We start from the raw sequence: 14,532 nt of genomic DNA, 5'->3' as shown, positions 1-14,532 counted from the left end.
ACCTCATTGTTTACACTGTTATTTGAGAAGCAGCTAATAAGCTGCTAGAGTTCTTCTTAGTTCTCATGCCCACAGATAAGGTTAGCACAGTTCATTTATAGCAAGGTGTGTCATTCACAGTTATTTTGGTCTTGACATTTGCCATGTATATACATTTATCCACATTATTACTAGGTTGTAGAATAAGTGCAGGGCAAATTATAAAAAAAAAAAAAAGTACAAACATTCAAGTCGTCATACCCTGAAAAATATGTGTTAGGCTGTAGCTGTAAACTTTTTGCACTAAATCCCATTTCAGGAACAAAATAAATAAGACCATAGGATTCACAACTGAAGGTGGCTTCCCAATGAAGCCTAAGGAAGCAGTAGCTTTTTTAAACTGCAGAAAGGAAGTTTCTCTCACCACAGATTTACACAGGGCAAGTGGAAATACGTGTCAGGAATGCTTACCCTAGTTAAGTGCTAGACAGCCCCCTCCTTTAGAAAAACCACCAGGCTCCAGCAGCCTGTTCAGATCTACTTCCAGCAATAAGATGATTCTTGAATCAAAACCACGAAAGTCAGTCGGTGCTTTCACTGAGACACCATGCAGAGTCTGAACTCTACCTGGTATTAAATACATAATTAATAATAACTACTTTAGGAGAATAGATATTCATGATGGTGGGAAGTTAACAGAACCAGTGGATGAAAGAGAGAGGAAGGACGCGTGCTGACGACCAGATGGTTTGCATTCTACTTAGAACATGGCCTGCAACACAGGGGAATTCAGGAGGCTTGATCCCACCCCCACCTGGCAAAGCATCAGGTTAGTCAGCCCCACTGCTGGGGATTTCTAGCCTCCTCTGGGCTGAGCTGGTGTTTCGTGACTGATTCCTTTCTCTTCTTCTAAGGACAGGGTCTCTGACACTGCCAGGTGTCTTGAAAAATGTTTCACGATGTGCGCATCGGATGCTCTTGGGGGTCACTGGAACTGGTGACTGAAAAAAAAAAAAAGAAAAACGAGTGAAGTCAAATTGTTTGCAATCTCTGAACTGGAAGCCCTTTCCTGACCTGTGTCACTATGATCCCTATGCAGGTGTTCCCGCCTCTTAGCTTTTCTACCACACTCATCCCGATGACCCCTTTCACAACTCTATCCCAACTGCAAAGTAAATTCATATTTATTCTGGGTGCAGAAAGGCAGCCTACCAAAGAGTTTACAAGAGTGGCACCTGAAGCCAGTTTCTGGGCTCTGTCATCACTAGCTGTGTGACTTTGGGCAAATTACTTAACCAATCTGTCCATCAGTTTCTTCCTCCATGCAATGGGGAGGAGAAAAGTACTGACTTCACAGGGTGGTGAGAATTAAACGAGACAATATTTGTAAAACGCTTCAGAGCATGTGAGGCAAATAGTAAGTGTATGTGTGTTGGCTCTTTTTGTTTACTTGCTAATGTTTATCCCCTCATGTTAAATGTTAAATATTTATCCCCTTAGGTGCTCTAAATTGACAGGAACCATTATCCTGTTTACTGCTATATCTTCACTGCATGGCACATAACTAGTGATCAAAAAGCGTACCTTAAGCTGTAATCATCTTGTTTAAAAACTAACATTTTTATTTCAATGTCTAGTGAACTTTTGAGCCTCTGAATAACTTGTCTAAAATGTTTTTGGCCAAACATAATTCTTTCTCTGGGACAGTAAGTAATCACACTAAACAATGCCTAATGTATCACCAGAATTCAACAAACATTTATTGACAGAACTATAGATGGAGTTTGGGGGACGAATGCAGTACTGATTAAGTTATATTGATTATATACCTTTATGTATGTACTTTTTATATCTTTTGTGAGTGTGTGTGTGTGTTTATGTGTGTATATATTTGAGTGTACTTCAAAATGTTCATAGAAAGATTTGTATTAGCTTTTAATTCTATTTTTCCACAAACTTTTTCAAGTACCCTTAAATATCCACTGTCTCCTAAACATCACATTTTAAGAATGACTGATGCTAAGAATCTTCGAGTTAATATCAAGACTTTCATTTCCCTTGATTGTTTCTATGGCTGTGTAATTAAAATTTAGATCAAATAAAAGTTTGGAGATCACTGAAATCATCTAAATATTCAGCATTCCTCAAAAATGCCTCTGACCTATGCCTAAAATAGGTCTCCTCTAATTCTAAGAAACACAATGACAACTAAAAAACATTTTGTCTTTCAAGCACAGGCTTTCTCACCTTTTGTCTCAATGCTTTATAAAATAAGCAGGTAACTGCATCTACAATGGAAGCAGAGCCTCACCTACTGCCTGTCCTACAGTCATGTGACTAAAATGAAAGCTAATTAAACACAGACATACCATCACATAGTGATGAAGGCTTCAGAAAATTTCTTGCCTCACCTGTTGTAATTTTACTGCTGGGACTGGATGTCCCATGTAAATGGGAGACTCAGGTTGGATGACGTTGTGTGACCTTGAGATCACCGGACTCAGGTTAAGTGGGGGCTGACCCTGAAGTGGAGGGTCTGCAGAAGGTAGTGTGGTCGACTTCGGATTGACCAGGGCTGCAGGGCCGACGAGAAGCTGAGCTGTCGATCCAAGGCCAGACAAGCCGAAATTCACAGGTCCTGTGTTTGGGAGAGCACCAGGAGCAGAAGAAAGTGGCCCGGGCATTGCGGGAGAATAGAGAACAGGAAAAGGGCCCAGCGTTGGAGATGGCAAGACCATGCAAGGAACACTGAAGGATGGCAGCTGACCTGAAGATGGTCCTGCGGGATGGGGGGCTTGACTGCCAGATAAGAGCACATTGAAACCATTTAACCCTGAAACAGAAGCAGAAAAAGGTGAAAATCATCAGAATGTGAGGATAGCACTGGCACTCACAACTCCATGGCCCTTTCAAATGGGAGTCCACAGTAAATCAGTGGGGGTGAAGCCTAACCCCACCTGACCAGCCCCATATTCTCCTTCACAGCAGTGGCCAAGGTGCTAAGTCCACACTTACCTGTGTGAGCACGTGGCCAATGCCTGCGAAGGGTTCTCACTAGGAGTTCCACTGAACCCAAATTGAGGAGGAACATGAAACTCGGATGGGAAAAATTACATCTTTATTTTTATAAATTTCTAACTAAAAGTTTGTTTCCCTCAATTATAATCACAGGCAACAAATCACAACAGTGAAAAGTACCTTGCCTTTCTCACCAGTAAAAAGTACAGATATGTTCATATTACATTATAGTTATTGCAAATTTCTTAATATACTGTTAAACTCATCACAACTTTGAAATTATCAGTATTGAACTTGCTGCCAGATCTTTTTATTACTCTAAATAATCTTAAAAATTGTTTTTCTAATTGTATTTCAATGTAATTGCCTTCCTTTGTAATCCTACATATTGAATTCTATGCATTTGTAAACATTCTGTGGAGCTATCCACAGACGTTTTAACAGACTGTCCAAAGGTCCACAGCACAGAAAAGTTAAAGATCCCTGTGTTGGGGCCGGCCCCCGTGGCTCACTTGGGAGAGTGTGGTGCTGGGAGCGCAGCGGCGCAGGGAGTGCCGAGGCCACTGGGGATGGCCGGTGCGCTCACTAGCTGAGCGCGGTGCGGATGACACCAAGCCAACGGTTGTGATCCCCTTACTGGTCACAACAACAAACAAACAAAACAAAACAAAACAAAAAAGATCCCTGTGTTGGGCTGTGATTTTCATTCAGCAGAAGCTGAGTCTGTTTTTTTTCACATCAGTGTATCCCTGACACTAAGGATTGTGCTTACAATAAACACTCAAAAAATATTTGCTAAAGGAATAAATAATGTTTTCTAGATTAGTGAATAATAATGAACATCTATCTAATAATCTGTTCTGGTAGGTTAGTTTTAAGCCAACAAGGAATTGAGGAAAATCGATTTAAATATCTTTGCATCAAGAGCAGCTTTATGTACACAGTGCATACCTTAAAAATTAGGTATCTATTGTATTTCAGCTTTAATTCAAAATAGTAACAGTCAGCATTTATTGAGTCTTACTACATGCCAGCTATTATCATTCTAAGTGCTTTAAATGTATTATCTTATTAAATTTAATTCAATTATCACAGCATCCCTGTGAAGCAGGTGTTATTATTATTGCTGTTTTACCAATGAGGATGGCTGAATACTTGTCTTAAGTATGCACAGGTAATAGGTGGTTTTAAACATCAAGACCTCTTACTCCAGATCTGGTACTTGACTACAATGATATACTCAGTATTTATGGACACTCAAGAGATCTGAATACTAGCTGCACACATAGCCAATAGGTTCATACTGTCATACTAAACCAATGCCGGAGTCAGCTGAACTATAAGAATAGAATCATCTTTTGAATTTTTGTGCTTTACCATCCAATAAAGTTTAATGCATTTTTTTAAAAAATCACCTGCCCTTATTATTTTCCCATTAACCCTGAAGTTAGTGAAAGTGGAAGCAGCCTCTCCCTCTATTTTACAGATGGAAAAAATGGGAGGCTGAGAGTAACATGACCCAGAGGCAGTAGTCAGCAACACACAATGAACCGCTTTGGTCAGGTGCCACAGACAAAAATTTAAAAACCCAGTTTATGATCTGACTATCACAAGGGACTTTAAGATATGACAACATCCCTTACCAGCTGGAGACTGCACATAAAGATACTGCAGCAAAGAGGGCTCTTTGGTGCTTTCATTTTCTTTTGAAGGCTTTTCATTATCTGTATTTCTGGAAGGATTTTCCCATTCAGAAGAAACGAAGTAGTCTGCTGTAGCCTTTTCTGTAACCTCCTTTGCAGCAGAGACTTGGCCATTCATGTGAATGTCTTCCAGGGGCATCGATCCCCTGTTACCCACAGTCTTGGGAGAGGCAAGGTCTGTGGAGCCTGAGGGTTTCTAAGCAAAACCAAACCAGAAAGCAGAAAAGCAAGTCAAAATTCCAGTAGTAAATCTTAATAACAGCTTTCTCAAAATAGCTAACACATAAACAAAAAGGCAAAACACACATCCATGTGTGTATATCAGTCATTTTAACCCTATTTATAGGAATGGCCTGAAAAGAAGTGTCACATCATGTGCATCTGATTCAGGCTTATGATTCCTGAGTATAGAAATGATAGAGATTTTTGTAATGGAAAACTGACCATGGTGTTAGACTGTAACATAAATTTCTGAGTTGGTAGCCAATAGTGTTGATGCTGAGTCTTTTGGGGCCTTATAAGAACTATGGGCTGGCCCAAAGCCATCTTGGTTATCTAAGACATATGCCAGCCAGTCTTTCACTTCTGATCTGCAACCCCAGGCTATACACAATATTGAAAAATTTCATTCTGGCAAGAGAGAAGAATTGAGGAGAAAGGTCTTCATAAATGGAATGATTTCCATGCAGGGTGTCCAGCTGACCCACTGCAAATTGCAGTAATGACAGTGCTTCTGCTTTCTGAGAGTTTTACTGGTCCTATCTCATTGACCTCTGAATGGCTACTAAGCGGGAGATGTAGACAGCTCATATTTTTGTTCTTCTCATTTTGTAGCTGGAGAAACGGGATCACCGAGTAGTGAAGAGAACTGGCCAAGCACAGACACTGATGGCTAGCTAGACAGCACCCATGTTCCTGACTGGTGCTCAGCTGCATCCTGGATTAATATGATTATTTCAGTGATTCCAACTTGTTTAAGGAAAAAAGTGTACAAAAAAGACTGGGAGGAAATCTACAAACATGTTAAGAAACAAAACACAAAGACTGCCTCTATGTGGTGGATACATTTTTTTCTACTTTATGCTTTTTAGCATTTTATACAGAGCGACTTTTATAAAAATCACTCTTCTTTTAATACTATTTTATGGAAAGATTTTGGGGAGAACCAGTCCAGTGCTTGCTTAATTCAGCAAGGGACACATGAAATATTCTCATATTCTAGACTCCGTTGCTTATTAATATTTGCATGTCTTCATTAGGAAGCAGCTCAGGGCTAATGAATGTCATCAGACACATCCACCTGCACTCGCTTACCTTGGGCATGACGAGGGACAGGGGGCTGTCATCATATTCCCTACTCTGTCTTTTAGTGGCCGGCTCATCCTCCTCCTGAGGCTTCCTCTCCTCACAGAGGCGCTTCTGGGCTGAGGATGTGGACGATAGCTCTGCTGTGGCTGGGACTTCTGAGCTTCTGCCCTCCTTCCCTGACCCTAACCCTGACCCTGGGGACGGTCCGTCCTGCAAGCTCCCATACAGCATGAACAGGGAGGTGGAGGGCACGTACACCAAGGGCTGGCTGGCAAGCAGAGGTGGCTTTAGGCTCTCCCCGTCAGAGGCTGCAGAAGGGAGCGAGACACCTATTTGTCCATTCAGACCATTCTGCACAGACGATGTCTGCAAGTCCGTTTGAGCAACAGAAAATACTTGGTGAGCTAAAGGATTAACACAATATTCTGAGTCAACAGAGAAGACAGGCAAAGGAGCAGCAGGGTCCAAGCTGCTCGCTGGAGGCACCACTTTCTTACTGGCAAAGGCTTTTCCCCTGAGGTAAAGAGAAACATAATGAGTACCATCAAGCTACCATATTCTACCAACTCCTCGCTCCTGGCTTTCCTAAAGAGAGCCCCACCAAGTCAGCAGAGAGACACCACTGCTCAGGCTGATATTCAGGTGCACTCCCTGAGCACATATTAGCTAACGTCAGAGGCAGATGACCAGGTATAACCTGGATGGATGGTTAGGGATGGGGTTGGGAGCTGATGTGGGAAGAGCTGTCAGGGGTTCCCAGGTGAGAGCTGACACTGGTTTCTCCTCCATCTCGTTCACATCTAATAGTTATCAATTACTGACACTTACTCCTTTACCAGCATTTAGATACTAATATGATTAGTGAAATATTGTAATTTCATAAAATTATTATAATAATAGCTACTCTTATTTCCCTCCAGTTTACTAATGAGGAAGACTGAAGCTCGGAGTTTAATCAACCTGCCAAAGAGGATTCAGCTCTAAAAGTGAAGCTGTGTCTCACACCCACGTCTGTTTGGTGGCAGAACCCATGTTCTCACTCACTGTGAGAGATCCTGGGTGCGTAACAGAGACTGGACCAGACTTTGACTTAAAGAAAAACTAATCTAGTTTGTCTAAAATCCAGTGTGAAATAAAATGTGCAGTGAGTGGGAAAACAAACTTACATTCTAAATTATTATTTTCTGTCATTCTTGTCCTATTCTGCTCAGTATTACTAAAGAATTTTTAGGCAGCACACATTCAAAATTAAGTCCCATGAGATTATAAACAATGCCTGGGCCTTTTACAAGTATATAGAAAAATTTCCAAGTATTCAAAAACATATTTACGTTTTCAGTATGTTTTCAGAAATAGATGAGGAAAATCCTTTAAGAAATGGAAAACAGAGGACAGGGATTTCTTTTAGCCTTTTTGATGGGACCTACTGAGACCTACTTTGCCTACCAACCTGTTGTCTGTGATGCCGTGGGGAATAAAATGGAGTGGCCTGGGCTGCCCCCTGTGAACATGTCATCCATTACTCAGCTCTGTGGTACTCAATTCACCCACATTGAGTACATCACCCCCTCCAACCTCTCCATCTCCACCAAGAAAGTCGCTATCATCTGACAGTCAGATGTGCTTCCTGATGCTTCTGTCCACTTTGGCAAGTCTTCCTGACTCACTGTCTCTCACTGATTTCCCTTTCTTTCCCTCTCCCACTGGCATGGCTCAGATCTGCCCCACAGCAGACCAGAATGACAGCAAGTGCTGTTCTGTGATCTGCTCATCTGGAACCCTTCTGCACTTCCCAACCAACCTGCTTAAAGAAGCCAGAATGATCTCCTCAGTGAACTTTAAATAGCTCTTTACTGTCTGATGAATCCAAACTTTTCTACCTGGCTCTCTACCTGGCTCTCAAAGCATTTTACCAACTTGACCTACTTACCTCCAACACCTAATCTTTTCTTATAAATGATATTTCTTTTACTATACTACTTGGGCAAATCATTACAGAGACACTGATCAACTTTTTGTCCTTCTGCTCCATGACCCGGCCTCACAACCTGTTTCTTCCTATAAATGTCATTAAAAACCTCTCATTTCTTCCTCAGCATTTCTTCTGCTTCCCCAGATAATACATGATTTCCTTGAAAATCAGACCCAAAATTTAAGTCAGATGGCTTGAGTTGGAATCCCAGCTCTGTCACTTATTAGCAATGTGACCTTGGGCAAGCTACTTAACTTCTTTGGGTTTCAGTATCCTCTGTAAAATAACAGTACCAACCGTTGGATAACAGTACCAACCTCAAAAGACTGTTGTTATGATCGGATGGGTTCACATGCATTAAAGCTCTTGGAATAGTCAGTACACAAAGTTAGCTGTGATGATGACAAAGTGACTCATGGGAATATGATGCATCATTTCTAAGTGTCATGTTAGCAGTAAATTGTCTTTTTTCAGTGTAATTGTCTTTTTATTTTGTTCCCTATAAACTATCATAGCTTACGGGATAAATTATTCACTCTTTTGTGTTCCTGATGCTATTTCCTGCACAGTGTTGGGCACAAAGGAGAAACATACCAATTCTTAATAAACAAATGTCTTAAATTTTATCTTTTGATGCGTGGCATTTCGATTTAGTAAAAGTTTACACTAAGAAACAGAAATAAATATATACTCTGAGTTTTTAAAGACCACTTACTGTGAATTATTTTCTACTTTCTGTCTATAGACAGCTGTTAGACTTCCAATGTCTAAGGAGTAGCTCCCTGATTCTGAAAAGGAAAATGATTGGTTTAACAAAGATAGTAAGAGACTTATAAACAACAGTTACATACAGCAGAATTCATTAGTCACAGCTCAGGGATTATAAGACTATCTCAAATCCCTTCTGGTTTTGATTTGGAGAGAAGTTTCCAGCAACTAGCTGTTAATGATGAATTCAGATCTCATCAAGGATTAGTAACAAAACAGAAGAAAACAAAACAAAACAAATGTTGCTTTGGAAGTCTGATAAATTTCTGAGACATATCAAACAAGCCAATCATGGCAAACCAATTGATCTTCACAGCTGACCAGTATCAATTTTAGGCATGGGGCGGTGCTCATACACTGTGAAGTCAACATCTTCTTTGCCCCCAAACTGTTCCACTTCAGGCTTGCGAAAAGGACACTTCCAGAAAACGCAGGTAGGGTGTAGGGTGTCAGCTCACTTTCAAATGCTAGCTCACAGGTCAGGCTACGACAGTATGGCAACTGACAGACTCCAAAGACTAAACAAGGGCAGATACCTTGCTCTTCTCTGTACGGGCTGCTGGGTTCCGAGTTCACTTTCCTCTGGACCCTCTCAGGAGCATGAACGGTGTTAAAAGAACCATGACGAGCCAGCTTCTGTTTTGCACAGACCGGAATCTGGCCATATGCTTCTCTTTTCAATTCTGGTAAGACAGATGCAGAAACATCCACTAGTTCTTCATCTAAATAAATGAGAGTTGGTAGGGTTGTTATACAGCTATAATTCAGGATAATTTTAGTCTTTTTAAGAGACAGCTTTGAACCTATAATTGTAATGGAGCTTCCTTATAAGTAAAAAACTAAGACAATCAAAGGAATTTTACAAGCCATATCTCAAGCCCCAAGTTCTACGTATTCATTTTTCTTTAAAGTTAGTGAATGACTATAAAGTGAGATTGGATCCATATATATTCTAAAATTATCTAAACTGCAACAAAAGTAGAGCAAGATATTCTTCCAACCAGAATTAGAATGGGCCTGACATTTCAGATGCTCTATTTGGGCAGAGAGTATCAAAGGAAAACTTGACCATGCTCAGCCCAACATGCATATTTTGAGATTCACTTTCAAGATTAATTGAGATCAGCTCCTGATGCCACAGATCTAGGGCAATGAATATAAGAATCTCTATTTTCTATTATGTTTTATTATTTCTTTCTTACTCAGTAGGAAGCTCAGTCACTAAGTGACCAAAAGAATAAAGTCAGCAGAAACTTCACGGTTGAAATGCTGCAGAACAGTGAGGATAACAGACAATTGGGCTTTGGAGGCACATTTTGTGCTTAAAGGAGACTGTGTGAAGTCAAGACAAAACTTTCTACATAGACTCAGGCAGCCATCCCTGCTGTCCAGATGGTCATTCCTACCTTGTTTACTTGTGCTAATTTTTCCTAAGCTTGAAGCATGTACATTCTAATTATAAAACTAATTTCATAAACTGAAAGGCCCAACTAAACATACATTTTCTAAAATACTAAACATACTTTCCCATTAATGCAACTTTAAAATTGAAACACAAAATAAATCACCTTTATGGTTTTCTTTTTCTTATAACAAAAGCCCAATAAATGTTCCTTTTGGAAAAATCAGAAATTACAAAACCAAGAAGAAAAAAATAGGTCAAGCCAGTAACAGGGATCATACTTACTCTCTTTCCTGAAACATAATATTGGACAAAACGTATAAAACAATGGCTCTCAAGACACTGAACGTCAGGACATGAAGAATAGTGATCCTTGAGAGACAGGAATCATATAAGGTGAGCTCTATGACTGTCCTAGCTTACTGCCTAGAGAATATTTCTAGGTCAGGGTCCAGGGAAGAGGACCTACACAGAGGCTGGGGGTCTCCCTAAGTTGAGAATGGAGCTGGGAGTCTTGGAAAGCCAATGCGGCTAGAGCTTGCAGGACAGAATACTGCAGAGGAGATCTACACAGAGACGGAATGCTGGGGGTCTGCTGAGGGTCCCCCTTGAGTATTCAGTGGAGTACTAACACATGTGAGAAAGCTACCCCAGCCCAGGAAAAGAACCGCTCAAAAGGAGTAGAGGGAGCCATGTCTGCAGCTCATGCAGGGCTGGGGGATAGCTTCAGTTGCCAATAGCTCGAGTGGAAAAAACTCATAGTTCAGCGGGCACTGGTTGGAGTACGAAAAAGGGTGCTGCCTCAGTAGTGAGAAAATGTACTGAAGACAAATGCTGATAGTGTCCTGCCCACCATGGCTTAAAAGCAGGACCTAAAAGGATCACTGTTTCCAAGTAACTTTGCTGTATCTCAGAACAAAGCTCAAAAACATCTTTATGAATACAGAAATGTCTAGCACCTAACATGTATAATTCTCAGTGTCTGTCACACAATTAAGAATTGCTAGGTGCACAAAGAAGCAGGAAAATATAACCCACAGATAGGAGAAAAACCCTTGAAATGACCCAGAAGTAACAGATGATGCATTAGTAGACCAGCACATTAAAAATAGTTGTTAGGATTGTATTCCATACACTCAGGAAGCTAGAGGGAAAAGACTATGTTAAGTAGAGACACCAAAAATATAAAACCTGAAATCAAACTTCTAGAGATATAAACTACAACATTAGAGATACAGAGTATGGAGTTAATGGCAGATTAGATATTGTGGAAAAACGCTGTGAACTTGAAGACATAGCAATAGAAACTGTCCAAAATGAAACAGAGAGAGACTACAAGAAATGAACAAAGCATCACTGAACTGGGGGACAACTTCACGCAGTCAAATGTAAGTATAACTGGAATCTCCAAAGGATGGAAGATGAGGGGACAGAAAAATATTTAAAGAAATAATGGCTGAAAATTTGCCAAATGGGATGGAAACTTTAAATCCAGAGATCCAAGAAGCTCTACAAACCTAACTACAAGAAACATGAAGAAAAGAACACCAAGTCATACAGCATCAGATTGCTTAAAACCAGTCTTAGAGATAAACTTAAAAGCAACCGGGGAAAAACAATGCGTAACATCCAGAAGGACAGACATTTCAGATTTCTTGTCAGAAACAATGCACACTAGAAGACAGTGGAGCAACTTCTTTAAAGTACTGAAAAAGAAGCCTTTCAAACTAGAATTCTTTACCCAAAAGAGAAAATAAAAATATTTTGAATTGGATGATAATGAAAACACTCATCAAAATGTGTAGGATATAGCTAAAGCAGTACTGAGAGGAAAATTTTCTAATAGTACTAAATGTCTATTAGAAAAGAAGGTCTCAAATTAATAACTCCAATGTCTATCTTAAGAAACTAGAATAAGAACACATTGAACTCAAAGTAGAATAAAAACACTTATAAAGAGATAACCTAAATAATCCTACAGCTATTAAAGAAATTGTAAACTGTAGTTAAAACCCTTCCTACATAGAAAATTCCAGACCCAGATGGCTTCACTGATGAATTCATCCAAACATTTAAGGAAAAAACACCAGTTCTACACAAACTCTTCCAGAAAATTGAAGAGGAGCGATTATTTCTCTACTCATTCTAAGAAGCTGGTACCACCATGCTACCAAATAGACAAAAAGATCAACAAAACAGTTTGGAGAGTCCAGAAATAGCACCATACATAGATGGTCAATTTATTTTCAATAAGGATGCAAAGGAAATTTAGTAGAGAGAGGATGGTCTTTTCAACAAATGGTGCTGGCACAACTGGATATCCACATCTAAAAACACCAAAAACAAAAAGCACCCATCAATCCATACCACATGCCATATTTGTGACTTTGTATTAAGCAAAAGTTTCTTAGATACAAACCAAAACCATGACCTACTAAAGAAAAAAGTTAATAAACTGGACTTCTTCAAAATTAAGACCTTTTCATTTCCCAAAGGCACTGTTAAGAAAATGAAAAGACAAAGCCACAGACTGAGGAAATATTTGAAAGTCACATATCTAATAAGGGATTTATATGCAGAATGTATACAGAACCCTCACAATTCAATAATAAGAAAGCAAACAACCAAACAGCAAAAAAAAAAAAAAAGGGAAAAAACCTCAACAGATGCTTCAGCAAGGAAGATATATGAATGGCAAAATAAGGACATGAACAAAATGCTCAACATCATTAAGCACTAGGGAAATAAAACAAAATGAGAAACCATTACACACCTATTAGAATGACTGAAATTTAAAAAGACTAACCATAACAAGTTTTGTCAAGGATATAGTTGAACTAGAACTCTCATATACAGATGGAGGGAATGTAAAATGTTATAACTACTTTGGAAAATAGTTTGGAAGTGTCTCAGAAATTTAAAACATCCACATACTATATGATGAGGCTATTCAATTCCTAGGTATTTACCCAAGAGAAATGAAAGCATATGTCCATACAAAGAAATGTACATGAATATTCACAGCAGCTTTATTTATAATAGCACCAAACTGGAAACAACCCCCAAATCCATCAACAGGTGAAAGGATAAAGTACGATAATTGTATACCCATACAATGGAATACTCTTCATCAATAAAGAGGAATTATCTATTGATACTCACTACAACATGAATAAATCTCAAAATAATTATGCTGAGAGAAAGAAACCTAACAGAGTACAACATTATGGTTGATTCATAGTAGTTATGTTCTATAAAATCACTGCAAACACTAAATTAGCAAACACTAAACCATTGCTCCTAGGGGACATACAGGGTCAGGTTCCTGTGAGACTCTGGTCGTTAGCTGATCAGTACATAAACTTGTTATTCTGTTTCTTTTTATTAGAGACATATTATTCAATAAACATTGTTGATTCATTAACACTGAACTCATGGCCAACAGCACTATAACCCACACCTGAACAAAGCTTATCTAACACATGTATTTTCTCCTTAAGTCACATCACAGCTTTCTCGTGCTTAGAAACACTAGATAGCGATACTTGGGAGACATTTCAAATAGCAAAATCACCATCAAAAAGCACAAAAATGTGAAAACATGGCACCACAAAGACCGCAAAAAGGACACTTGTTTATGGCAGGAGAACAGAAACGAGAAGGCAGAGGGTCACCTTGTTCTACCTCATCAGGCGACTCGAATTTTTCACCACTCCATGCATTTCCTCAAATGAACGTGAAAATGCCACCAGTACTGATTTTGGAGTTACAAATAAATTTTAGTGAGTAGACAGATTTGCAAATATGGAATCTGTGAATAATGAGGATTGAGTATATAAGATTCACTTATTAAAAATTCTAGAAAACTCAAATAAATCTAGAGTGACAGAAAGCTGATCAGTAGTTGCCCGGGGATGGGAGGGCAGGCCAGGAGGGCGGAATTCCGAAAGGGCAGGAGGAGACTTCTGAGGGGGACAGATATGTTCATATTGTGATTGTGCTGATTATTTCAATTTAACTTCTTGCCTTTTACTGTATGTCAACAATGCTTCAATAACGCTGTTAAGAAGAAAACACCCACATATAATAGACTGTGCCATGTTGGTGGGAAAGGAGAGACGTTTGTGAAATTTAACTGAGAGGAATTGCTACTCAAGGAGTGAAAGAGAGTGAACCAAGGAATCAAAGGTGACTTGATGTTCCAAATTTGGTTGCCAGCTGGCTTGATGATGATGTTATCAGTAACGGATCCAGGGAATACAGAAAGAGGATGAGGTTTCTGAAGAGGAGAGAAAATAAGCTCAATTTGAGGTTCCTGACCTGGCTCCAAACTCTTTCCCATGTCAGATCGCAGCATTCTCCCAGTTGTGGTCCCACTGGTT

General features: G+C 39.6%; 1 protein-coding gene across 1 annotated transcript in view; it reads right to left on the bottom strand.

The window, feature by feature from the left end:
* Window positions 1-809: 809 nt before the first annotated feature.
* The window catches only part of E2F7 (E2F transcription factor 7), a 35,097-nt gene continuing 21,374 nt past the window's right edge, over window positions 810-14,532 (bottom strand). Inside the window, exons 7-12 of the mRNA XM_063076394.1 lie at window positions 9,285-9,470; window positions 8,696-8,768; window positions 6,015-6,522; window positions 4,641-4,896; window positions 2,391-2,812; window positions 810-980 (exon numbers count right to left, since the gene is read on the bottom strand). Coding sequence (XP_062932464.1) covers window positions 810-980; window positions 2,391-2,812; window positions 4,641-4,896; window positions 6,015-6,522; window positions 8,696-8,768; window positions 9,285-9,470 — 1,616 coding nt within the window. The remainder of the gene's footprint in view (window positions 981-2,390; window positions 2,813-4,640; window positions 4,897-6,014; window positions 6,523-8,695; window positions 8,769-9,284; window positions 9,471-14,532) is intronic.

The sequence above is a fragment of the Cynocephalus volans genome, chromosome 12 (assembly GCF_027409185.1).
Source record: "Cynocephalus volans isolate mCynVol1 chromosome 12, mCynVol1.pri, whole genome shotgun sequence".
In the NCBI taxonomy this organism is placed as follows: Eukaryota; Metazoa; Chordata; class Mammalia; order Dermoptera; family Cynocephalidae; genus Cynocephalus; species Cynocephalus volans.
This window is presented reverse-complemented; position numbering and strand designations above follow the sequence as displayed.